This window comes from Oncorhynchus gorbuscha, linkage group LG18, assembly GCF_021184085.1.
Source record: "Oncorhynchus gorbuscha isolate QuinsamMale2020 ecotype Even-year linkage group LG18, OgorEven_v1.0, whole genome shotgun sequence".
Taxonomy (NCBI): Eukaryota; Metazoa; Chordata; class Actinopteri; order Salmoniformes; family Salmonidae; genus Oncorhynchus; species Oncorhynchus gorbuscha.
Genome location: NC_060190.1, coordinates 76,687,147 through 76,714,947, shown reverse-complemented (window position 1 = coordinate 76,714,947; position 27,801 = coordinate 76,687,147). Strand labels below are relative to the sequence as shown.

The window sequence follows — 27,801 nt, the reverse complement described above, 5'->3', positions numbered from 1 at the left end:
TGTTATTGATTGTACGTTTGTTTACTCCGTGTGTAACTCTGTGTTGTTGTTTACTCCGTGTGTAACTGTGTGTTGTTGTTTACTCCATGTGTAACTCTGTGTTGTTGTTTACTCCATGTGTAACTGTGTTGTTGTTTACTCCGTGTGTAAATCTGTGTTGTTGTTTACTCCATGTGTAAATCTGTGTTGTTGTTTACTCCATGTGTAACTGTGTGTTGTTGTTTACTCCGTGTGTAAATCTGTGTTGTTGTTTACTCCATGTGTAAATCTGTGTTGTTGTTTACTCCATGTGTAACTGTGTGTTGTTGTTTACTCCGTGTGTAACTGTGTGTTGTTGTTTACTCCATGTGTAACTGTGTGTTGTTGTTTACTCCATGTGTAACTCTGTGTTGTTGTTTACTCCGTGTGTAAATCTGTGTTGTTGTTTACTCCGTGTGTAAATCTGTGTTGTTGTTTACTCCATGTGTAACTCTGTGTTGTTGTTTACTCCAAGTGTAACTCTGTGTTGTTGTTTGTGTCAACACTGCTTTGCTTTATCTTGACCAGGTCGTAGTTGTAAATGAGAACTTGTTAAATTAAAAGGTGAAATAAATAAAAAATTAATAAAAACAAATCAATCAATCAATCACTGAAATCAATCAATTAGTCTTCATTATCCATAATCAATCATTAAACTAATCAATACATACATCTTTATCATCCAAAAGGTACATATGTTGATCATATGTAAATGCATGTTAGTTCGTGTGTTCACCTCAGGACATCACTTCAATAGGGAATCTACCTTGTAGTAAGGCTGAGGGTGAACTTGAGCACCCCCTTCAGTTCTCTGGAGGGACTGTTTGACTTGCTCCACCTTGACAGCCAGGTGGGCCTCGAAGTACCTTCTCAGGCACATACAGGTGTGTTTGGCTGTCTGACGGCTGGAGAACACCTGGTCGTCACTCAACATGGCCCCCTGGTCCTCTGGGTTCAGGATCTCTAATGTACTGATCTAGAGAGACAGAGACAGAGAGAGAGAGACAGAGAGAGATGAGAGAGATGAGAGATAGAGAGAGATAGAGAGAGAGAGAGATAGAGAGAGAGATAGAGAGAGATAGAGAGATAGAGAGGGGATACACAGCCACTGGGTCATGGGTCAGAGGGGGAAAAAAAACACAGTCCTGACGAGAGAACGTTTTCTTCACAAATTAAACTTAGCGACCGCACCTTCAGGGCTGTGACGCTACAAAAGGAAAGCAATTTCAAGGTCCTCTGGCATCACAACTGTCTTCTGAAATCAGTAGCTGAGGGACGACATAGAAACTAGGCAGTGGGAATACTGCAAGGGGGACTACTGGAGCTCTACTCTCTCATTCAGAGACAATCTCCCCCTACTCACCAGGTTAACTGTCCTGATGACTGCAGTAAGATTCTCATTCAGAGCCAATCTCCCTCTACATTTACATTTACATTTAAGTCATTTAGCAGACGCTCTTATCCAGAGCGACTTACAAATTGGTGCATTCACCTTATGACATCCAGTGGGACAGTCACTTAACAATAGTGCATCTAAAACTTAGGGGGGGTGGGGTGAGAGGGATTACTTAACCTATCCTAGGTATTCCTTAAAGAGGTGGGGTTTCAGGTGTCTCCGGAAGGTGGTGATTGACTCCGCTGTCCTGGCGTCACCAGGTTAACTGTACTGATGACTGCAGTAAGTCTCTCATTCAGAGCCAATCTCCCCCGTCTCTCTCCCCTACTCACCAGGTTGACTGTACTGATGACTGCAGTAAATCTCTCATTCAGAGCCAATCTCCCCCGTCTCTCCCCCTACTCACCAGGTTAACTGTCCTGATGACTGCAGTAAGAGTCTCTCATTCAGAGCCAATCTCCCCCGTCTCTCTCCCCTACTCACCAGGTTGACTGTACTGATGACTGCAGTAAATCTCTCATTCAGAGCCAGATCTCTCCCCCGTCTCTCCCCCTACTCACCAGGTTAACTAGTCTCCTGAGGCCATCCTGGTGGTCAAACAGCTGCAGTATGGCTCTGAATGAGAAGGAGATGGAGAAGAATATGGTGGTGTGGCAGCAGCCCGACGCGTGGGAACACTCCAGGAGCCACAAAGCATAGCCCACCATGTCTGACAGCACACTGTCCGGCAGCATACACACCTGTAGGAGGAAGAGACAGTCAGGTAACAGACACACATGTAGGAGGAATAGACAGTCAGGGAACAGACACCTGTAGGAGGGAGAGACAGTCAGGTAACAGACACACCTGTAGGAGGAAGAGACAGTCAGGTAACAGACACGCCTGTAGGAGGGATAGACAGTCAGGGAACAGACACACCTGTAGGAGGAAGAGACAGTCAGGTAACAGACACACCTGTAGGAGGGATAGACAGTCAGGGAACAGACACACCTGTAGGAGGAAGAGACAGTCAGGTAACAGACACGCCTGTAGGAGGAAGAGACAGTCAGGTACCAGACACACCTGTAGGAGGGAGACAGTCAGCTAACAGACACACCTGTAGGAGGGAGAGACAGTCAGCTAACAGACACACCTGTAGGAGGGAGAGACAGTCAGGTAACAGACACACCTGTAGGAGGAAGAGACAGTCAGGTAACAGACACACCTGTAGGAGGAAGAGACAGTCAGGTAACAGACACACCTGTAGGAGGGAGAGACAGTCAGGTAACAGACACCTGTAGGAGGGAGAGACAGTCAGGTAACAGACACCTGTAGGAGGGACAGACAGTCAGGCAACAGGTAACAGACACACCTGTAGGAGGGAGAGACAGTCAGGTAACAGACACCTGTAGGAGGAAGAGACAGTCAGGTAACAGACACACCTGTAGGAGGGAGAGACAGTCAGGTAACAGACACCTGTAGGAGGGACAGACAGTCAGGCAACAGGTAACAGACACGCCTGTAGGAGGAAGAGACAGTCAGGTAACAGACACACCTGTAGGAGGAAGAGACAGTCAGGTAACAGACACACCTGTAGGAGGGAGAGACAGTCAGGTAACAGACACACCTGTAGGAGGAAGAGACAGTCAGGTAACAGACACACCTGTAGGAGGAAGAGACAGTCAGGTAACAGACACACCTGTAGGAGGGAGAGACAGTCAGGTAACAGACACACCTGTAGGAGGAAGAGACAGTCAGGTAACAGACACACCTGTAGGAGGAAGAGACAGTCAGGTAACAGACACACCTGTAGGAGGGAGAGACAGTCAGGTAACAGACACACCTGTAGGAGGAAGAGACAGTCAGGTAACAGACACACCTGTAGGAGGAAGAGACAGTCAGGTAACAGACACACCTGTGGGCAAATGGGCAAAAGTCCCAGTGGCTAAATATGCCAAGCTTATAGAAACATACCCCAAGACCCTTGCAGCTGTAATTGCTGCGAAAGGTGGCTCTATTGTAATTATATTATAATCATTTTGCATCTTCAAAGTGGTAGGCATGTTGTGTAAATCAAATAATATTTTAATTCCAGGTTGTAAATAAGACAACAAAACAGGAAAAATGCCAAGGGCGGGGGGGTACTTTCACAAGCCACTGAATATGACTCCTACCCTCTCCATGGCGTCCTGGTTATAAGCTAGGTAGTAGAGACACAGTGACACCCCAGTGGCGGCCATGGAGGGTCTGGGGATTTCCAGCAGCTTCTGCACTCCTCCATGAGCTATGAAGTCAGCAGCAAACTTCTTGTGCAGGAGCAGGGAGGCGAGGTACTGGCGAGAGAGAAAGCAGAGAGAGCAGAGAGAGAGAGAGCAGAGAGAGAGAGAGAGCAGAGAGAGAGAGCAGAGAGAGAGAGCAGAGAGAGAGAGAGAGAGAGAGAGAGAGAGAGAGAGAGAGAGAGAGAGAGAGAGAGAGAGAGAGAGAGAGAGCAGAGAGAGAGAGCAGAGAGAGAGAGAGAGAGAGAGAGAGCAGAGAGAGAGAGCAGAGAGAGAGCAGAGAGAGAGAGAGAGAGAGAGAGAGCAAACGACATCCGTTACACAACAACATTCAGACACTATCTCTATGAGAGCAGAACCCAGCCGTTCGGCCTTAATATGGTCTTATCACAGACACACAGACACACAGACACAGCTGATCTGCTACTGTCAGGTTATTGAGATACTCATGTCGTGAGTCTCCTAACCCTTCTCTGTTTCCAGTTTTCAAGGGAGTTTCTCTGCACCGCCTGTCGCCTTGAGCTTTCAGTCCGTTTTCTTTATTCTCCACAGGTAATGACTAGCTGTCTACAAAAACAACCCTTATTCTCTACAGGTAATGACTAGCTGTCTACAAAAACAACCCTTATTCTCTACAGGTACTGACTAGCTGTCTACAAAAACAACCCTTATTCTCTACAGGTAATGACTAGCTGTCTACAAAAACAACCCTTATTCTCTACAGGTAATGACTAGCTGTCTACAAAAACAACCCTTATTCTCTACAGGTAATGACTAGCTGTCTACAAAAACAACCCTTATTCTCTACAGGTACTGACTAGCTGTCTACAAAAACAACCCTTATTCTCTACAGGTAATGACTAGCTGTCTACAAAAACAACCCTTATTCTCTACAGGTAATGACTAGCTGTCTACAAAAACAACCCTTATTCTCTACAGGTACTGACTAGCTGTCTACAAAAACAACCCTTATTCTCTACAGGTAATGACTAGCTGTCTACAAAAACAACCCTTATTCTCTACAGGTAATGACTAGCTGTCTACAAAAACAACCCTTATTCTCTACAGGTAATGACTAGCTGTCTACAAAAACAACCCTTATTCTCTACAGGTACTGACTAGCTGTCTACAAAAACAACCCTTATTCTCTACAGGTAATGACTAGCTGTCTACAAAAACAACCCTTATTCTCTACAGGTACTGACTAGCTGTCTACAAAAACAACCCTTATTCTCTACAGGTAATGACTAGCTGTCTACAAAAACAACCCTTATTCTCTACAGGTAATGACTAGCTGGCTACAAAAACAACCCTTATTCTCTACAGGTAATGACTAGCTGGCTACAAAAACAACCCTTATTCTCTACAGGTAATGACTAGCTGGCTACAAAAACAACCCTTATTCTCTACAGGTAATGACTAGCTGTCTACAAAAACAACCCTTATTCTCTACAGGTAATGACTAGCTGGCTACAAAAACAACCCTTATTCTCTACAGGTAATGACTAGCTGTCTACAAAAACAACCCTTATTCTCTACAGGTAATGACTAGCTGGCTACAAAAACAACCTTTATTCTCTACAGGTAATGACTAGCTGTCTAAAATAAAAAATCCACCAATTCACCTAATAGGGAATAACAATGTAGTCGTAAACATGTGACGATCTGGAAAGAGGCACTAATGCTAAATAATGAGATCAGTGATGATGATGATTACCAGGAGTGAGTCGAAGGTGAGCTGGACATCGTTGGTGTGTTTCAGGTCGATGTAGTGCATGAGAAGCTCTCTGGTGTCCATCTGCATGAACACAGCTAGCAGCTCCAGGGGGTCCGGGGGGGAGGAGGAGGGGGGACGGGCGGCGGGGGGCAGTGAGAACATAACAGTTGGTTAAAGTCCTCAAAGCACATAAAATAGATTTATTCAAAGCTTATATTGACCAGTTAAGTGACTAACATGTAGAATGGCTTAAAAAAAAAGTATATAATTTATAAAGTACTTTGTGTATGACCAACACTGTACTTGCTCATGTACCTACAATGTAAATACATGCAAATCAGGGCTCAAATTATGGGAAGTGGGACCAATGTTAAGTGGTGATGGGGTCCTTAATATCTGTGTGAGTGAGAGATAAGGGTCCTTACCTCCTGGTAATCTCCTAGGGGTGTGAGGTACTGGAGGATGAGGCGTTGCTCTATAGCAGGGGTGAGGGGGTACAGCCGGTAGTTACCCCCAATCACCCAGGAGCTGACCTCTGACCAGCTACTGTTAGACTGGTCACTACCTGTACAGCAGGACAAGCCTCTCTCTGGATCCATGGAAGGGGTGGTGAAGTGGAGTTTCTGTGTGGATTCAGACGAGAGGTTAATTATCCCTAAAAAAAAGCAGCCATTTGATTTGCAGCTGTATATGAAGACAATACACAAGACCCGGTACAATTCCCGGTACAAGACCAGGTACAACAACAGGGTGCGAGTCTGAAAAAGCCCTGGTCAGAAATATTGCACTACAGGGAAAAGTATGTTATTTCAGAAACCAGCCTGGTGGATCTCACCTGTTTGACTTTCCTTCCATTCTCCCTGGCTGTTCTCTTCCTCCCCAGTCCTCCTCCAGACTCCTGCCCCCTGGTTTCAGGCTCTCCTAGGCTGGTCTCGGGGCCTGGGCCTGGCTGGTACAGGGGGTCTGGAATGGGCTTCACCGATACACAGCTGCTGGTCTTCTGGGCCTTACCCAAGTGGAACGACGGCTTGGGTCTGGACCACGCAGGCCTGCTACAACTACTACTACTACTACTACATGTTGTCTCTCTTTCTCTCTCCTTTATCTTCTTCTCCTCTTCCTCCTCCTCCTCCTCCTCATCTTCCTCTATGTTATCCGTTGCTGTATTCTGAGATGTGCTGTCCTCTTCCTCATCAACGTCTCTGTCTGTAGGCTCCTCTGCTACAGACTGGAGGGACTGAGAAGCCTTCTTTGGACTGGGGTGTTTTAAGGCCTGCCGACTGTTTGAGTCTTTATCCTGCAGCTCACGTAGCCGCATCAGCATTAGTGGCACCTGAGACACCAAGGATTACATTGAAGCATCGTCTATGAACAGCATCTCAAACAACAACAACATCTCAAACAACAACAACAACAACAACGACGTGTGCCTGTGTACACTAACCAGTTTAGAGTTGTCATCCCTGTAGTTGGTAGCTATCTCCTGGTTCTCCATCGCTCTGGCCAGTAGCCCTGTAGCATAGATACACAGAGGCTGCTCTGCCTCCTGGGCCCATTTAAACAGCTTCTCAACCAGACCCTCCTGTTTCAACACACACACAGACAGTTAGTCTAGAGAGCACATCCACAGCATTTCAAAACAGGGCTTTACAACATTCACAAGGGGACTGTGTGCGTGTAGGAAAAACGACTTGTTTCCATAATGGATTCAATTAGATTTCTAACTATGATGTTTAGATACAAATGACAGCAGCGTTCCTTCTAGATTAGCCCCCCCAAAATAATATTATGACCGGGTGGGAGGGGGAGGCAATGGAGCTAGTCAAGGATGCTAGGAGATTGACAATAACAGTACCTTCTCCTGTAACACCACAGCTGTCTGAATGACAGTACAGTACATTCTCCTGGAAGAGCACAGCTGTCTGAATGACAGTACAGTACCTTCTCCTGGAACACCACAGCTGTCTAAATGACAGTACAGTACCTTCTCCTGGAAGACCACAGCTGTCTAAATGACAGTACAGTACCTTCTCCTGTAACACCACAGCTGTCTGAATGACAGTACAGTACATTCTCCTGGAAGAGCACAGCTGTCTGAATGACAGTACAGTACCTTCTCCTGGAAGACCACAGCTGTCTAAATGACAGTACAGTACCTTCTCCTGTAACACCACAGCTGTCTAAATGACAGTACCTTCTCCTGGAACACCACAGCTGTCTAAATGACAGTACAGTACCTTCTCCTGTAACACCACAGCTGTCTAAATGACAGTACAGTACCTTCTCCTGGAACACCACAGCTGTCTAAATGACAGTACAGTACCTTCTCCTGTAACACCACAGCTGTCTAAATGACAGTACCTTCTCCTGGAACACCACAGCTGTCTAAATGACAGTACAGTACCTTCTCCTGTAACACCACAGCTGTCTAAATGACAGTACAGTACCTTCTCCTGGAACACCACAGCTGTCTAAATGACAGTACAGTACCTTCTCCTGGAACACCACAGCTGTCTGAATGACAGTACAGTACCTTCTCCTGGAACACCACAGCTGTCTAAATGACAGTACCTTCTCCTGGAACACCACAGCTGTCTCCAGACCAGGCATTATGTTCTGTAGCAGACGACACGCTGCCGTGTTCATGGACAGCTCTCTACTGGTCATCACATAGCTATTCAGCAACTAGAGGGAGAGGTCAGAGGTCAGACTCAGGGTTAACACAGCTCTCTACTGGTCATCACATAGCTATTCAGCAACTAGAGGGAGAGGTCAGAGGTCAGACTCAGGGTTAACACACAGCTCTCTACTGGTCATCACATAGCTATTCAGCAACTAGAGAGAGAGGTCAGAGGTCAGACTCAGGGTTAACACACAGCTCTCTACTGGTCATCACATAGCTATTCAGCAACTAGAGGGAGAGGTCAGAGGTCAGACTCAGGGTTAACACACAGCTCTCTACTGGTCATCACATAGCTATTCAGCAACTAGAGGGAGAGGTCAGACTCAGGGTTAACACAGCTCTCTACTGGTCATCACATAGCTATTCAGCAACTAGAGGGAGAGGTCAGAGGTCAGACTCAGGGTTAACACAGACTCTAACACACAGCTCTACTGGTCATCACATAGCTATTCAGCAACTAGAGGGAGAGGTCAGACTCAGGGTTAACACACAGCTCTCTACTGGTCATCACATAGCTATTCAGCAACTAGAGGGAGAGGTCAGAGGTCAGACTCAGGGTTAACACAGCTCTCTACTGGTCATCACATAGCTATTCAGCAACTAGAGGGAGAGGTCAGAGGTCAGACTCAGGGTTAACACAGCTCTCTACTGGTCATCACATAGCTATTCAGCAACTAGAGGGAGAGGTCAGAGGTCAGACTCAGGGTTAACACACAGCTCTCTACTGGTCATCACATAGCTATTCAGCAACTAGAGGGAGAGGTCGGAGGTCAGACAGGGTTAACACAGCTCTCTACTGGTCATCACATAGCTATTCAGCAACTAGAGGGAGAGGTCAGACTCAGGGTTAACACAGCTCTCTACTGGTCATCACATAGCTATTCAGCAACTAGAGGGAGAGGTCAGAGGTCAGACACAGGGTTAACACAGTCACAGGCCTCAGCAGTCTAATTAACGTAATAGAAGAAGTGTAGTTGAATTTGTATTGACAGTAGCCTCAATTCTTACCGCGTTTGTGAAGTCGTCATTCTTGAAGAGGATTTTGAGTAAATGTCCCAACATGCATTCTGGGTCTGCTCGTCCTGGATGCCGGTCATCAAACGGATCAGGATCAGCTTTGTGATACTCCTCTGTCTCGCGCTCTACCAGCTCAGAGATTCTAACACACGCAAAGAAAACATGAATTATCAACTGTCTGTCATATGAAGAATAGAAGATGACTTTTGTCTCCCACCAGTCTTTTCCATTATTAGCTAGTCGGTGTTACTGACTTGGTGAGGATGGAGACCAGGTCGTCAGTGGTTCCTTGCTGCTCCGTCTCCCATTGGTCCAGCAGAGAGGTCAGCTCTGCCTTGGCGTCCACCAGCACAGCAGGAGAGGCCATGTTTTTTTTGTTTTTTACCTGAGAGAAGGAGGGAGAGAGAGAGAAAGAGAAGATGTCCAATACAGGATGATTAATTTCTGAGACGGTACATGAGAGACGACAACTCGACGTGTGTTTACAACCATGTTTACCCAGATATTAGATCTTGAATGTCATCCTGACATTTCACTCTCTGCAAATGTCTAGATTAACGTTAAGAGTGAAAACAGTAGCTAAAGTCCCTCGTTAGTCCCTCGATGTCTGAACTGATCAACGCAGTTTGATCTAGCTTACTAAGTCACGTTTAAGCTGGATAATTAGTTACTTGGACAAACGACGGGGATCGGGAGTCCTGCGTAACTAGTTAGTTAAGTAGTTAGATGTCTAACTAACGAGTAGTTAGTTGGAAGAGAAACAAGATAAGTGTGTCAATGTGGTCGCTCTAGCTAGCAAAAAGTCATCCAACAGGTGGCTAACTAACGCTAGCATTGTGTTTGTGTGGAAACAACTCGGCGTAAACAACGTCCCCAGCCAACTGTTAGGTAAATTAGCGTAGCAAAGCTAGACTGCTTTTGATTTCCTCCTAACTCATAACTAGGCGCGGCGTATATAGCTAGGCTAGTTAGTACACTATCAGACCACTGGGTTGTTTAACAATGTGTTCCCAACACAAGCCAGCAAACGTTACCGAGCACGCACGAGTCGCTCATACCGAAAAACAAAAGGGAGTCGTGTCACGACAGGATCATTAATAAACACCTGGATTACCTACCTTTTTTTTTTTTGAAGTTGCAGAAGACAACTGTAGATCAAACGTATTGTTGTGAATTTGAAGAATAGGTTGGTGTGGAGGGGGGGGGTGTGGAAACGATCTATTAATATAAGCGAAAGTTTCACATGTTTATTTCGCAAACTTCACTCTCGCGGCGGCACGCTGGAAACGTCACAGACACATGGCGACTTTTGATGACGTCATCGGCGTTTTATTCCGCTCCATTCTATCTCCTTATAATCGTTCTTTGTATTTATACTTTGTATTTATATTTATACTTTTTTTTATAATCAGGAAGATATTTAATAGATTTTTATTTTGTTTTATTATACAATTTTTCAAAAACAATCACTACAATCGTGTGATTAAAAAATATATATGTTTTTTTTTTTGTCTAAATGGTTAGTCATCATGACATGAACAGTGTCAGTTTGCGGGATGTTCATTCAGGAATATATTATCGAGTTTATTTACTTAGCTAATCAATTGTTTGTATGTGAATGGGTGGCTTTTAAATTATAGTCATACTTGGAATTATTTAGTTTGTTCAACAATGTGTAGACCTATCTCACGAAGAGAGAGGTAAATGTGTCCAAATTCTGAAATCAATCGTTCCTTCTTAACATAGCAGTCTTACCTCCATTAGGAAAGGCGTTATGACATGAAATTATGATTCTACATTTTATGCTAATGAATCACCAAACCATTCCCTTTCGTGATGTGTAGACAAGCAACATACTAGTAGCTACTGGAAGGGTGTCTCACTGAAAAAGGTCCCGTACAGCTTTATAATATACTCCTTTGACTCATATATAAAGGTAACGTACACATAAATAGGATAAATAAACTGAAACCTTGCTTATTAAACGATGACTGTACGACATAATGGAACAAAAAAATGACACGTCAACAAGTCAGTTGTGTAGTGTACAAAAAACCAACACTAGATGGTGATAACTATACGATAAACAACAAGTCACACGGTGGAACATGTCCATTCAGTGAACACAAGACGTTGGAAATTCGTATTTTTTCAATGTTCAGTCGTTTGCACGAGGGTTTGATACCCGGTCTACTGTTGAATTATGCGATCTGTGCTCATTACCATGGCTTATCAAATTATAGACCATTTTCTAAATTCATCAAATAAAATACAAATACAAAACAAAGATTTCTTAATCGCAGGTCTTCACACCCTATCTGATGAAAGCACCATTACAGCTGTGAATCATTGTGAATAAGATTCTACCAACTTTGCACAACTCTTAGGGCAAAATACACTGAGTGTACAAAACATTAAGAACACATTCCTAATATTGAGTTGCACCCCACCCCTTCAATTGTCTCAAGGCCTAAAAATCCTTATTTAACTTGTCTCCTCCCCTTAAATGACACTGACTGAAGTGAATTGAACAAGTGACATCAATAAGGGATCAAAGATTTCACCAGGATTCATCTGGACAGTCTGGACAAAATTCCCAAAGCTCAGTCAATTGTTTTGGAGTCATGGACAAAAAAAAATTCAAACCGTCTCTTTGATTTCAAAACAGATTTAAGTCAAGACTGAAACATTCAGGAAAACTCGATACCTATTAGAAAGCCCTTCAGTGTTTAAAGAAATCTGAAAAGAGGAAAGCCCAGGTCAAGAGTTAGAGGAAAACCTGCCTCAGTGTGTACGCGCATGTGTGTGTGTGTGTGTGTGTGTGTGTGTGTGTGTGTGTGTGTGTGTGTGTGTGTGTGTGTGTGTGTGTGTGTGTGTGTGTGTGTGTGTGTGTGTGTGTGTGTGTGTGTGTGTGTGTGTGTGTGTGTGTGTGTGTGTGTGTGTATATGTGTGTGTGTGTGTGTGTGTGTGTGTGTGTGTGTGTGTGTGTGTGTGTGTGTGTGTGTGTGTGTATATGTGTGTGTGTTTGTGCGTGTGTGTACGCGCATGTGTTTGTGTGTGTGTGTGTATATGTGTGTGTGTGTGTGTGTGTGTGTGTGTGTGTGTGTGTATATGTGTGTGTGTATGTGTGTATATGTGTGTGTGTATATGTGTGTGTGTATATGTGTGTGTGTGTTTGTGCGTGTGTGTACGCGCATGTGTGTATGTGTGTGTGTGTGTGTGTGTGTGTGTGTGTGTGTGTTGTGTTCATTCTCTCCAGATGCTGAGAACCTTTGATTTTCCCAGTCAAAAATAACCACACTGTCCACAGCTCTGTCTGAGGTCTGTCTGACAGACTGGCTATTCAACCAGCGGCCTAATTGATACAGGATACCATACCGTCTAGAAATGTTAGCCTGAGGGCTCTATTCAATGTGCACTGCGGAAGTTCAACTTTAGCGTAATTGAAATGTAAAGGCATGGAGAAGGCATTCACAGTAAACTGTGCATATGTCGGCTCAATCTGAAATGACCATTTCAATCTAGGAATCTGTAACACTTCAGCTTCAAAGCCAAACATCTTTTGGAATTAGATCAATGTTTGTATGTTTCCTTCAGGTTTATCTGTCTGGTATATACTTTTTTAACTATCACTAGATGGATTCAGAGAGACAAACCATCCCATTTTGGTTGCCATGACGAGATATATCCGCCTCACTCTCAGAGAAAAAAAGTGGCACTGCAAGGTTTTACACAGTCAAATGTGACAAATAATTACTTTATTTTTTTATTTCTAATAAAGAGCTGTACAAATGATACATCCAACATAAAAAAAATCCAATTTGTAAGTCGCTCTGGATAAGAGCGTCTGCTAAATGACTTAAATGTAAATGTAAATGTAAAATATATACATGTATATATATATATATATATATATACTGTAGTTAAAAAGGATGTAATAAAATAATATGAGATCTGGTCACAATTTGTACACTATATAGGGAACAGAGTGTCATTTGGGATGAGACCTAACTCTAACCAAACACTATAGAATGAGGCTAGTGTTGAATATATAAGTGAAATATACAGGACAGGAACATTCCAGCTAAACACTGGATATACAGCTCTTTACTAACTAAACCAATTGTTATACACGTTGAACATCTACGAGGACAGTAATACTTCACACAAAGGTACCCCATCAGCATTTATTTCTCATGGAATTTAAAAAAAAAACACATGGAAAAAAATGGATGGATATAGTGTTTTGTAAATAAACTCTTTTGTAATTTATATGTTAAATATAAAGGATAGGAACATTCCATTCCAGTTAAACACTGTATATATAGTGATTTGCAACAACAACAACAACAAAACAATTGTTATATACATCTGAAATAAACTATTTTTGAATTTATCTAAAATAAACTCTTCAAATGTAAAGGAGGCTTCTCAGCGTTGTTGTCCACAGGACCAGGAAATGAAATGTTTCTCCTCTACTCTGCCAGGAAGGAAGGAAGGAAGGAAGGAAGGAAGGAAGGAAGGAAGGAAGGAAGGAAGGAAGGAAGGAAGGAAGGAAGGAAGGAAGGAAGGAAGGAAGGAGATGGAGGGAACATCAGAGTGGCCCAACTCATTTCCCCTCACAGCTCTGAAGTTCCAGAACACCTGTGGTTGTGATGATGGAGCAAATAACCCCCCCCCCCCCCTCAACACATGTGGCAGAGAACGGTCTGTCCTGTTTTTATTTGGTAACAAACTCACCAGTCCAGAACGCAATAACAAACGTTTCGGGTCGAAATCCTGTCTACACAGAATACAAGGGAATGATTGAGGAGTAATGTAAATCTAAAATATCATATCATACACATTATTCTGTGCGACAAAGGTTAACTGATAATAACAATATTAAGCTAAGACACAGAGTAGACAAAACATTAGGAACACCTGCTTTTTCGATTAAATAGACTGACCAGGTGAATCCAGGAGATCAGCTATGATCCCTTATTGATGTCACTTGTTAAATCCAAACGGTGGCTATTTGAAGAATCTCAAATATAAAATATATTTTGATTTAATTAACACATTTTTGTTTTGGGTTACTACATGATTCCATATGTGTTATTTCATAGTTTTCATGTCTTCACTATTATTCTACAACATAGAAAATAGTAAAAATAAAAAAATAAGCATTGGCTGGATGGAGTTTTTATACCACTGTTATATCAATGAGTGAAAGTGTGCTGTGACGCAGCCCACATCTCTGTCCATCCCCATCCCCAGCTGGTCATTGTAGTGGGGTGGAGTCGTGCCGTCGCACCCTGGCTTTGCCGTTGTCCACCTGGGTCTGTTTCCACTTCACCTGGCGTAGCTTCTTCTTCTCTCGGTACCACAGCTGCTCACAGTACTCGGTTGCGCTCATGCTAGCCATGCCCACCATGTGCAGGTCCTTGTAGTTCCTGAGGAGCTTGGTGTGGCTCCCAGGAACCAGGCCCCCCCTCAGCCCTGCCCCTCCGGCCCCAGGATCAGCTGCCTTGGCCTGGGATGCTGTCATGCTCTGCTGGGGTATAACCTGGAGGTTGTAGCGGGCCTGGACCTGGGAGAAGGAGTGCTCCAGGGTGGTACAGGTGTAGAGGCCAGCGTCCCCTGGCTCCAGCCGCTGCACCAGGAGACCTCGCTTCATGTGGACCATACGATCCTCGCTCTGGAGCAGCTGAACAAGGACAGCAGGGCAAGACAAGAAAAAGTTTTGTTATTAGATTAATATTAGTCAATGGTTCAATTATGAATGAGGAGATCAATGTTCCCTCACCTCTCTGCTAGTGCGAGTGTGTGGCGACTGAACTGTCCACTTGACTGTAGCCTGTTGGGATCTGGGCATACACTCTAGGAAGGTTGAGCTGCTCTGCACCCCATAGATCACTTTCAGCTCCACTGACTCAGAACCTGGAAGGCAGGAAACAGGAGCTGTTAAAAGTTATGTCACAGATTCAGAGTTCTGGGGGGGGGACACGATCTGATTCAGAGTTCTGGGGGGGACACGATCTGATTCAGAGTTCTGGGGGACACGGTCTGATTCAGAGTTCTGGGGGACACGATCTGATTCAGAGTTCTGGGGGGGGTCTGATTCAGAGATCTGGGGGACACGATCTGATTCAGAGATCTGGGGGGACACGGTCTGATTCAGAGTTCTGGGGGGACACGGTCTGATTCAGAGTTCTGGGGGGGACGGTCTGATTCAGAGTTCTGGGGGACACGATCTGATTCAGAGTTCTGGGGGGGACACGATCTGATTCAGAGTTCTGGGGGGGGACACGGTCTGATTCAGATTCATTCAGAGTTCTGGGGGACACGGTCTGATTCAGAGATCTGGGGGGGACACGGTCTGATTCAGAGTTCTGGGGGGACACGATCTGATTCAGAGTTCTGGGGGGGACACGGTCTGATTCAGAGTTCTGGGGGGGACACGGTCTGATTCAGAGTTCTGGGGGGACACGGTCTGATTCAGAGTTCTGGGGGGACACGATCTGATTCAGAGTTCTGGGGGGACACGGTCTGATTCAGAGATCTGATTCACGGGGGAGTTCTGATTCAGAGTTCTGGGGGACACGGTCTGATTCAGAGATCTGGGGGACACGGTCTGATTCAGAGTTCTCGTGGGGGGGACACGGTCTGATTCAGAGTTCTGGGGGGGACACAATCTGATTCAGAGTTCTGGGGGGGACACGGTCTGATTCAGAGTTCTGGGGGGACACGGTCTGATTCAGAGTATCTGGGGACACACACAATCTGATTCAGTTCTGCATTGGGGGACACGGTCTGATTCAGAGTTCTGAGGAGGGGGGACACGATCTGGTTCAGAGTTCTGTCATAACCTGGATGTCATAAACTGGGGGGACACGATCTGGTTCAGAGTTCTGTTTTGTGATCCTCCTTCAAAGGATTAGGTTAGGATTTGAGGAGGGTAAATTGACCCTAGATCTATGACTCAGAGGGCAACTTGTACCTAGCTAGAGCAGTACAGTAGGTCCACTAGAGGGCGAACTAACGGTTCGTCATCAGCTAAGCTGTCGGACACGATCATAGCATTGGGTCATACCGAAGCCGTCTCTGCTACAGAGAGTCGACTAATTCATTTTTTATTTTATTTTAATTAATTTTTTACCTTTATTTAACAGTTAAGAACAAAATTCTTATTTTTAATGACGGCATGGGAACAGTGGGTTAACTGCCTGTTCATGGGCAGAACAACAAATTTGTACCTTGTCAGCTCGGGGGTTTGAACTCGCAACCTTCCGGTTACTAGTCCAACGCTCTAACCACTAGGCTACCCTGCCGCCCCACTAACCTATGAGCAGTCACATGTAATCTCCAGACATTTACAGCTGGTCTGGTACCGTACCACAAGACGAGTTACATCAGCACACATCGTGGTAATACTGAACTGGAGGAAAGCTGACTGGTGCTGCAACGGACTGTAAACTAATATATTATGATCTAAGACGGAGAAACTAAGTTACAGTACATCAGACATGGTCCTGGGAGCCTAGTGAACTAAGTTACAGTACATCAGACATGGTCCTAGGAGCCTAGTGAACTAAGTTACAGTACATCAGACATGGTCCTAGGAGCCTCATGAACTAAGTTACAGTACATCAGACATGGTCCTAGGAGCCTCGTGAACTAAGGCCGGCTGGCCCTGTAACTTAGCACAAACTAATACATTAAAAGCCACAATAATATGAGTTGAGTAACCTACTGAGTTGAGACTGGCTGGCGCTAGCTGCAATATGAGGCATACAGTATCATAGACAGACATAAACATTTAGTAGACGCACACACAAACACACTAATTACCATCTTCTGCATTGTGACACTGGCTCATTGAATCCCCATGTTTCACATCCTGGCGCCGAGCTCGCCTGAGGAGATAAAATAGCAGACAGCCTGGATGTCATAACCTGGATGTCATAACCATGTCATAACCATGTCATAACCTGGATGTCATAACCTGGATGTCATAACCTGGATGTCATAACCATGTCATAACCTGGATGTCATAACCTGGATGTCATAACCTGGATGTCATAACCTGGATGTTATAACCATGTCATTACCATGTCATTACCATGTCATAACCTGGATGTCATAAACTGGATGTCATAACCTGGATGTCATAACCTGGATGTCATAACCTGGATGTCATAACCTGGATGTCATAACCTGGATGTCATAACCTGGATGTCATAACCATGTCATAACCATGTCATAACCTGGATGTCATAACCTGGATGTCATAACCTGGATGTCATAACCTGGATGTTATAACCATAACCTGGATGTCATAACCTGGATGTCATAACCTGGATGTCATAACCTGGATGTCATAACCATGTCATAACCTGGATGTCATAACCTGGATGTCATAACCTGGATGTCATAACCTGGATGTCATAACCATGTCATAACCTGGATGTCATAACCTGGATGTTATAACCATGTCATAACCTGGATGTCATAACCTGGATGTCATAACCTGGATGTCATAACCATGTCATAACCTGAATGTCATAACCTGGATGTCATAACCTGCATGTCATAACCTGGATGTCATAACCTGGATGTCATAACCTGGATGTCATAACCATGTCATAACCTGAATGTCATAACCTGGATGTCATAACCTGGATGTCATAACCTGCATGTCATAACCTGGATGTCATAACCATGTCATAACCATGTCATAACCTGGATGTCATAACCATGTTATAACCTGGATGTCATAACCTGGATGTCATAACCATGTCATAACCTGGATGTCATAACCATGTTATAACCTGGATGTCATAACCATGTCATAACCATGTCATAACCTGGATGTCATAACCATGTCATAACCTGGATGTCATAACCATGTCATAACCATGTCATAACCTGGATGTCATAACCTGGATGTCATAACCATGTCATAACCTGGATGTCATAACCTGGATGTCATAACCATGACATGACCATGTCATAACCTGGATGTCATAACCATGACATGACCATGTCATAACCTGGATGTCATAACCTGGATGTCATAACCATGTCATAACCTGGATGTCATAACCTGGATGTCATAACCTGGATGTCATAACCATGTCATAACCTGGATGTCATAACCTGGATGTCATAACCTGGATGTCATAACATGGATGTCATAACCTGGATGTCATAACCTGGATGTCATAACCTGGATGTCATAACCTGGATGTCATAACCATGTCATAACCATGTCATAACCTGGATGTCATAACCTGGATGTCATAACCTGGATGTCATAACCATGTCATAACCTAACCTGGATGATGTCATAACCTGGATGTCATAACCTGGATGTCATAACCTGGATGTCATAACCTGGATGTCATAACCTGGATGTCATAACCTGGATGTCATAACCTGGATGTCATAACCTGGATGTCATAACCATGTCATAACCTGGATGTCATAACCATGTCATAACCTGGATGTCATAACCTGGATGTCATAACCATGACATGACCATGTCATAACCTGGATGTCATAACCATGACATGACCATGTCATAACCTGGATGGCATAACCTGGATGTTATAACCATGTCATAACCATGTCATAACCTGGATGTCATAACCTGAATGTCATAACCTGGATGTCATAACCATGTCATAACCTGGATGTCATAACCTGGATGACATAACCATGTCATAACCTGGATGTCATAACCTGGATGTCATAACCTGGATGTCATAACCTGGATGACATAACCTGGATGTCATAACCTGGATGTCATAACCTGGATGTCATAACCTGTCATAACCTGGATGTCATAACCTGGATGTCATAACCTGGATGTCATAACCTGGATGTCATAACCATGTCATAACCTGGATGTCATAACCTGGATGTCATAACCATGTCATAACCTGGATGTCATAACCTGGATGTCATAACCATGTCATAACCTGGATGTCATAACCTGGATGTCATAACCATGTCATAACCTGGATGTCATAACCTGGATGACATAACCATGTCATAACCTGGATGTCATAACCTGGATGTCATAACCCTGGATGACATAACCATGTCATAACCTGGATGTCATAACCTGGATGTCATAACTGGATGGATGTCATAACCTGGATGTCCTGGATGTCATAACCTGGATGTCATAACCTGGATGTCATAACCTGGATGTCATAACCTGGATGTCATAACCATGTCATAACCTGGATGTCATAACCTGGATGTCATAACCTGGATGTCATAACCTGGATGTCATAACCTGGATGTCATAACCTGGATGTCATAACCATGTCATAACCTGGATGTCATAACCTGAATGTCATAACCTGGATGTCATAACCTGCATGTCATAACCTGGATGTCATAACCTGGATGTCATAACCTGGATGTCATAACCTGCATGTCATAACCTGAATGTCATAACCTGGATGTCATAACCTGGATGTAATAACCATGTCATAACCATGTCATAACCTGGATGTCTGGATGTCATAACCATGACATGACCATGTCATAACCATGTAATAACCATGTCATAACCATGTCATAACCATGTCATAACCTGGATGTCATAACCTGGATGTTATAACCATGTCATAACCATGTCATAACCTGGATGTCATAACCTGGATGTCATAACCTGGATGTCATAACCATGTCATAACCTGGATGTCATAACCATGTCATAACCTGGATGTCATAACCTGGATGTCATAACCATGTCATAACCTGGATGTCATAACCTGGATGTTATAACCATGACATGACCATGTCATAACCTGGATGGCATAACCTGAATGTCATAACCTAGATGCCATAACCATGTCATAACCTGGATGTCATAACCTGGATGTCATAACCATGTCATAACCTGGATGTCATAACCATGTCATAACCTGGATGTCATAACCTGGATGTTATAACCTAGATGTCATAACCATGTCATAACCTGGATGTCATAACCTGGATGTTATAACCATGTCATAACCTGGATGTCATAACCTGGATGTCATAACCTGGATGTCATAACCATGTCATAACCTGGATGTCATAACCTGTCATAAATGTCATAACCTGGATGTCATAACCTGGATGTCATCATAACCTGATGTCATAATGTCATAACCTGGATGTCATAACCTGGATGTCATAACCATGTCATAACCATGTCATAACCTGAATGTCATAACCTGGATGTCATAACCTGGATGTCATAACCTGCATGTCATAACCTGGATGTCATAACCATGTCATAACCATGTCATAACCTGGATGTCATAACCATGTCATAACCTGGATGTCATAACCATGTCATAACCTGGATGTCATAACCATGTCATAACCTGGATGTCATAACCATGTTATAACCTGGATGTCATAACCATGTCATAACCATGTCATAACCTGGATGTCATAACCTGGATGTCATAACCATGTCATAACCTGGATGTCATAACCTGGATGTCATAACCATGTCATAACCATGTCATAACCATGTCATAACCTGGATGTCATAACCTGGATGTCATAATGTCCTGGATGTCATAACCTGATGATGTCATAACCTGGATGTCATAACCTGGATGTCATAACCTGGATGTCATGGATGTCATAACCATGTCATAACCTGGATGTCATAACCTGGATGTCATAACCTGGATGTCATAACCTGGATGTCATAACCTGGATGGATGTCATAACCTGGATGTCATAACCATGTCATAACCTGGATGTCATAACCATGTCATAACCTGGATGTCATAACCTGGATGTTATAACCATGTCATAACCATGTCATAACATGGATGTCATAACCTGGATGTCATAACCTGGATGTTATAACCATGTCATAACCTGGATGTCATAACCATGTCATAACCTGGATGTCATAACCTGGATGTCATAACCATGTCATAACCATGTCATAACCTGGATGTCATAACCTGGATGTTATAACCATGTCATAACCTGGATGTCATAACCTGGATGTCATAACCTGGATGTCATAACCATGTCATAACCTGGATGTCATAACCTGAATGTCATAACCTGGATGTCATAACCTGCATGTCATAACCTGGATGTCATAACCTGGATGTCATAACCATGTCATAACCTGGATGTCATAACCTGGATGTCATAACCTGGATGTCATAACCTGGATGTCATAACCTGAATGTCATAACCTGGATGTCATAACCTGGATGTCATAACCTGCATGTCATAACCTGGATGTCATAACCATGTCATAACCATGTCATAACCTGGATGTCATAACCATGTCATAACCTGGATGTCATAACCATGTCATAACCATGTCATAACCTGGATGTCATAACCATGTTATAACCTGGATGTCATAACCATGTCATAACCTGGATGTCATAACCTGGATGTCATAACCATGTCATAACCTGTCATAACCATGTCATAACCATGGATGTCATAACCTGGATGTCATAACCATGTCATAACCATGTCATAACCTGATGTCATAACCATGTCATAACCTGGATGTCATAACCATGTCATAACCATGACCATGTCATAACCTGGATGTCATAACCATGTCATAACCTGGATGTCATAACCATGTCATAACCTGGATGTCATAACCTGGATGTCATAACCTGGATGTCATAACCTGGATGTCATAACCTGGATGTCATAACCTGGATGTCATAACCTGGATGTCATAACCATGTCATAACCTGGATGTCATAACCTGGATGTCATAACCTGGATGTCATAACCTGGATGTCATAACATGGATGTCATAACCTGGATGTCATAACCATGTCATAACCTGGATGTCATAACCTGGATGTTATAACCATGTCATAACCATGTCATAACATGGATGTCATAACCTGGATGTTATAACCATGTCATTACCATGTCATTACCATGTCATAACCTGGATGTCATAACCTGGATGTCATAACCTGGATGTCATAACCATGTCATAACCTGGATGTCATAACCTGGATGTTATAACCATGTCATAACCATGTCATAACATGGATGTCATAACCTGGATGTCATAACCTGGATGTTATAACCATGTCATAACCTGGATGTCATAACCATGTCATAACCTGGATGTCATAACCTGGATGTCATAACCTGGATGTCATAACCTGGATGACATAACCATGTCATAACCTGGATGTCATAACCTGGATGTTATAACCATGTCATAACCTGGATGTCATAACCTGGATGTCATAACCATGTCATAACCTGATGTCATAACCATGTCATAACCTGGATGTCATAACCTGGATGTCATAACCATGTCATAACCATGTCATAACCTGGATGTCATAACCTGGATGTCATAACCTGGATGTCATAACCATGTCATAACCATGTCATAACCTGGATGTCATAACCTGGATGTCATAACCATGTCATAACCATGTCATAACCTGGATGTCATAACCATGTTATAACCTGGATGTCATAACCATGTCATAACCATGTCATAACCTGGATGTCATAACCATGTCATAACCTGGATGTCATAACCTGGATGTCATAACCATGACATGACCATGTCATAACCTGGATGTCATAACCATGACATAACCATGTCATAACCTGGATGGATGTCATAACCTGGATGTCATAACCTGGATGTCATAACCATGTCATAACCATGTCATAACCTGATGTCATAACCATGTCATAACCATGTCATAACCTGGATGTCATAACCTGGATGTCATAACCTGGATGTCATAACCATGACATGACCATGTCATAACCTGGATGTCATAACCTGGATGTCATAACCTGGATGTCATAACCATGTCATAACCTGGATGTCATAACCTGGATGTCATAACCTGGATGTCATAACCATGTCATAACCATGTCATTACCATGTCATAACCTGGATGTCATAACCTGGATGTCATAACCTGGATGTCATAACCTGGATGTCATAACCTGGATGTCATAACCATGTCATAACCTGGATGTCATAACCTGGATGTTATAACCATGTCATAACCTGGATGTCATAACCTGGATGTCATAACCTGGATGTCATAACCATGTCATAACCATGTCATAACCTGGATGTCATAACCTGAATGTCATAACCTGGATGTCATAACCTGCATGTCATAACCTGGATGTCATAACCTGGATGTCATAACCTGGATGTCATAACCATGTCATAACCTGGATGTCATAACCTGGATGTCATAAATGTCATAACCTGGATGTCATAACCTGCATGTCATAACCTGGATGTCATAACCATGTCATAACCATGTTATAACCTGGATGTCATAACCATGTCATAACCATGTCATAACCTGGATGTCATAACCATGTCATAACCTGGATGTCATAACCTGGATGTCATAACCATGTCATAACCATGACATGACCATGTCATAACCTGGATGGCATAACCTGGATGTTATAACCATGTCATAACAATGTCATAACCTGGATGTCATAACCATGTCATAACCTGGATGTCATAACCTGGATGTCATAACCTGGATGTCATAACCTGGATGACATAACCATGTCATAACCTGGATGTCATAACCTGGATGACATAACCATGTCATAACCTGGATGTCATAACCTGGATGTTATAACCATGTCATAACCTGGATGTCATAACCTGGATGTCATAACCTGGATGTCATAACCATGTCATAACCTGGATGTCATAACCTGAATGTCATAACCTGGATGTCATAACCTGCATGTCATAACCTGGATGTCATAACCTGGATGTCATAACCTGGATGTCATAACCATGTCATAACCTGAATGTCATAACCTGGATGTCATAACCATGTAATAACCATGTCATAACCATGTCATAACCTGGATGTCATAACCTGGATGTCATAACCATGTAATAACCATGTCATAACCTGGATGTCATAACCATGACATGACCATGTCATAACCTGGATGTCATAACCATGTAATAACCATGTCATAACCATGTCATAACCATGTCATAACCTGGATGTCATAACCTGGATGTTATAACCATGTAATAACCATGTCATAACCTGGATGTCATAACCTGGATGTCATAACCTGCATGTCATAACCATGTCATAACCTGGATGTCATAACCATGTCATAACCTGGATGTCATAACCTGGATGTTATAACCATGTCATAACCATGTCATAACCTGGATGTCATAACCTGGATGTTATAACCATGACATGACCATGTCATAACCTGGATGGCATAACCTGAATGTCATAACCTGGATGCCATAACCATGTCATAACCTGCATGTCATAACCTGGATGTCATAACCATGTCATAACCTGGATGTCATAACCATGTCATAACCTGGATGTCATAACCTGGATGTTATAACCTAGATGTCATAACCATGTCATAACCATGTCATAACCATGACATAACCATGTCATAACCTGGATGTCATAACCATGTCATAACCTGGATGTTATAACTATGTTATAACCTGGATGTTATAACCATGTTATAACCATGTCATAACCATGTCATAACCTGGATGTTATAACCATGTCATAACCTGGATGTCATAACCATGTCATAACCATGACATAACTCTGATAGCTTTGAACTGTGGCAGAATGTTTGTTTGTTTATTTGGTTGTTGGATACCCGTTAGCTGTTACTATAGCAACAGTACCTCTTTCGGGCTTCACAAACAAAGAGCAACACAATACAACACAATCACATCTACACAGAAATACAACAACATAGAATAGTACATTATTGTTCATCCTTCACAACACACATGTGTCTGTCATTGTCTACAGAGATAGCAAGGCGGTCATGTAAAAGTAGTTTTGAAGCATTATACGATTGTCGTCTTTTGCTGATCAAATCAAATCAAAGTTTATTTGTCACGTGCACTGAATATAACAGTGAAATGCTTACTTACAGACTCGAACCTATAGTGCAAAAAAAGTATTGGGTGAACAATAGGTAGGCAAAGAAATTAAACAACACTAAAAAGACAGGCTATATACAGTAGCGAGGCTATAAAAGTAGCGAGGCTACATACAGACACCGGTTAGTCAGGCTGATTGAGGTAGTATGTAGTAGTATGTACATGTAGGTATCGTTAAAGTGACTATGCATATATGATGGACAGAGAGTAACAGTAGTGTAAAACAGGGGTTGGTGGGTGGCGGGACACAGTGCAGATAGCCTGGTTAGCCAATGTGCTGGAGCACTGGTTGGTCGGGCCAATTGCGGTAGTATGTACATGAATGTATAGTTAAAGTGATTATGCATATATGATAAACAGAGAGTAGCAGCAGCAATGCAAATAGTCCAGGGGTCTTATGGCATGGGGGTAAAAACTGTTGAGAAGCCTTTTTGTCCTAGACTTGGCACTCCAGTACCGCTTGCCATGCGGTAGTAGAGAGAACAGTCCATAGACTGGGGTGGCTGGGGTCTTTGTACATTTTTACGGCCTTCCTCTGACACCGCCTGGTGTAGAGGTCCTGGATGGCAGGCATCTTAGCCCCAGTGATGTACTGGGCCGTACGCACTACCCACTGTAGTGCCTTGCGGTCGGAGGCCGAGCAGTTGCCGTACCAGGCAGTGATGTTGCAGCTGTAGAACCTTTTGAGGATCTCTGTACCCTGGATCTTTTTAGTTTCCTGAGGGGGAATAGGCTTTGTCGTGCCCTCTTCATGACTGTCTTGGTGTGTTTGGACCATTCTAGTTTGTTGTTGATGTGGACACCGAGGAACATGAAGCTCTCAACCTGCTCCACTACAGCCCCGTTGGTGAGAATGGGGGCGTGCTCTGTCCCCCTTTTCCTGTAGTCCACAATAATCTCCTTACTCTTTGGTGACGTTGAGGGATAGGTTGTTATTCTGGCACCACCCGGCCAGGTGTCTGACTTCCTCCCTATTGGCTGTCTTGTTGTTGTCGGTGATCAGGCCTACCACGGTTGTGTCGTCTGCAAATTTAATGATGGTGTTGGAGTCATGCCTGGCCACGCAGTGGTGGGTGAACAGGGAGTACAGGAGGGGACTGAGCACACACCCCTGGGGAGCTCCCGCATTGAGGAACAGAGTGGCAGATGGGTTGCTACCTACCCTCACAACCCGGGGGCGACCCGTCAGGAAGTCCAGGATCCAGTTGCAGAGGGAGGTGTTCAGTCCCTTGGTCCTTAGCTTAGTGATGAGCTTTGAGGGTACTATGGTGTTGAACGCTGAGCTGTAGTCAATGAATAGCATTCTCACATAGGTGTTCCTTTTGTCCAGGTGGGAAAGGGCACTGTGGAGTGCAATAGAGATTGTATCATCTGTGGATCTGTTTGGCGGTATGAAAATTGGAGTGGGTCTAGGGTTTCTGGGATAATGGTGTTGATGTGAGCCATTACCATCCTTTCAAAGCACTTCATGGCTACATATGTGAGTGCTTCGAGTCTGTAGTCATTTAGGCAACTTGCCTTTGTGTTCTTAGGCACAGGGACTATGGTGGTCTGCTTGAAACATGTTGGTATTACAGACTTAATCAGGGACATGTTGAAAATGTCAGTGAAGACGTCTGCCAGTTGGTCAGCACATCCCCGGAGCACACGTCCTGGTAAAACATCTGGCCCCGCAGCCTTGTGAATGTTGACCTGTTTAAAGGTCTTACTTACGTCAGCTACGGAGAGCGTGATCACACAGTCGTCCGGAACAGCTGATGCTCTCATGCATGCCCCAGTGTTGCTTGCCTCAAAGCGAGCATAGAAGTGATTTAGCCCGTCTGGTAGGCTCGTGTCACTGGGCAGCTCACGGCTGTGCTTCCCTTTGTAGTCTGTAATAGTTTGCAAGCCCAGCCACATCCGACGAGCGTCGGAGCCGGTGTAGTACGATTCAATCTTAGTCCTGTATAGACGCTTTGCCTGTTTGATGGTTCGTCGCAGGGCATAGCAGGATTTCTTGTAAACTTCTGGGTTAGAGTCCCGCACATTTAAAGCGGCAGCTCTACCCTTTAGCTCAGTGCGAATGTTGCCTGTAATCCATGGCTTCTGGTTGAGGTATGTACGTACAGTCACTGTGGGGACAACGTCCTCGATGCACTTATTGATAAAGCCAGTGACTGATGTTGTGTACTCCTCAATGTCATCGGAAGAATCCCAGAACACGTTCCAGTCTGTGATAGCAAAACAGTCCTGTAGCTTAGCATCTGCTTCATCTGACCACTTTTTTATAGACCGAGTCACTGGTGTTTCCTGCTTTAATTTTTGCTTGTAAGCAGGAATCAGGAGGATTCCTTACCAAACGGAGGGCGAGGGAGAGCTTTATACGCTTCTCTGTGTGTGGAGTACAGGTGATCTAGAATGTTTTTTCCCTCTGGTTGCACATTTAACATGTTGATAGAGATTTGGTAGAACTGATTTAAGTTTCCCTGCATTAAAGTCTCCGGCCACTAGGAGCGCCGCCTCTGGGTGAGTGGTTTCCTGTTTGATTATTTCCTCATACAGCTGACTGAGTGCGGTCTTAGTGTCAGCATCTGTCTGTGGTGGTAAATAAACAGCCACGAAAAGTATAGCTGAAAACTCTCTAGGCAAGTAGTGTGGTCTGCAATTTATCACAATATACTCTACTTCAGGCGAGCAAATTCTAGAGACTTCTTAAGCAGCACCAGCTGTTGTTTACAAATACCGGAGTGTGCTGTTCTATCTTGCAGG

General features: G+C 43.6%; 2 protein-coding genes across 2 annotated transcripts in view; both read right to left on the bottom strand.

Annotated features, from left to right (window-relative positions):
• LOC124003675 (DDB1- and CUL4-associated factor 1-like) overlaps positions 1-10,374 on the bottom strand; it is a 49,107-nt gene extending 38,733 nt beyond the window's left edge. The window contains 11 exon segments of the mRNA XM_046312185.1: positions 785-994; positions 1,975-2,154; positions 3,568-3,726; positions 5,387-5,488; positions 5,812-6,009; positions 6,222-6,719; positions 6,831-6,968; positions 7,958-8,071; positions 9,078-9,228; positions 9,341-9,471; positions 10,205-10,374. Coding sequence (XP_046168141.1) covers positions 785-994; positions 1,975-2,154; positions 3,568-3,726; positions 5,387-5,488; positions 5,812-6,009; positions 6,222-6,719; positions 6,831-6,968; positions 7,958-8,071; positions 9,078-9,228; positions 9,341-9,453 — 1,863 coding nt within the window. The 5' untranslated portion in view covers positions 9,454-9,471; positions 10,205-10,374.
• A 3,880-nt stretch (positions 10,375-14,254) lies between these two features.
• LOC124004372 (semaphorin-3D-like) overlaps positions 14,255-27,801 on the bottom strand; it is a 138,847-nt gene continuing 125,300 nt past the window's right edge. Inside the window, exons 16-18 of the mRNA XM_046313225.1 lie at positions 16,920-16,984; positions 14,875-15,008; positions 14,255-14,775 (exon numbers count right to left, since the gene is read on the bottom strand). Coding sequence (XP_046169181.1) covers positions 14,350-14,775; positions 14,875-15,008; positions 16,920-16,984 — 625 coding nt within the window. The 3' untranslated portion in view covers positions 14,255-14,349. The remainder of the gene's footprint in view (positions 14,776-14,874; positions 15,009-16,919; positions 16,985-27,801) is intronic.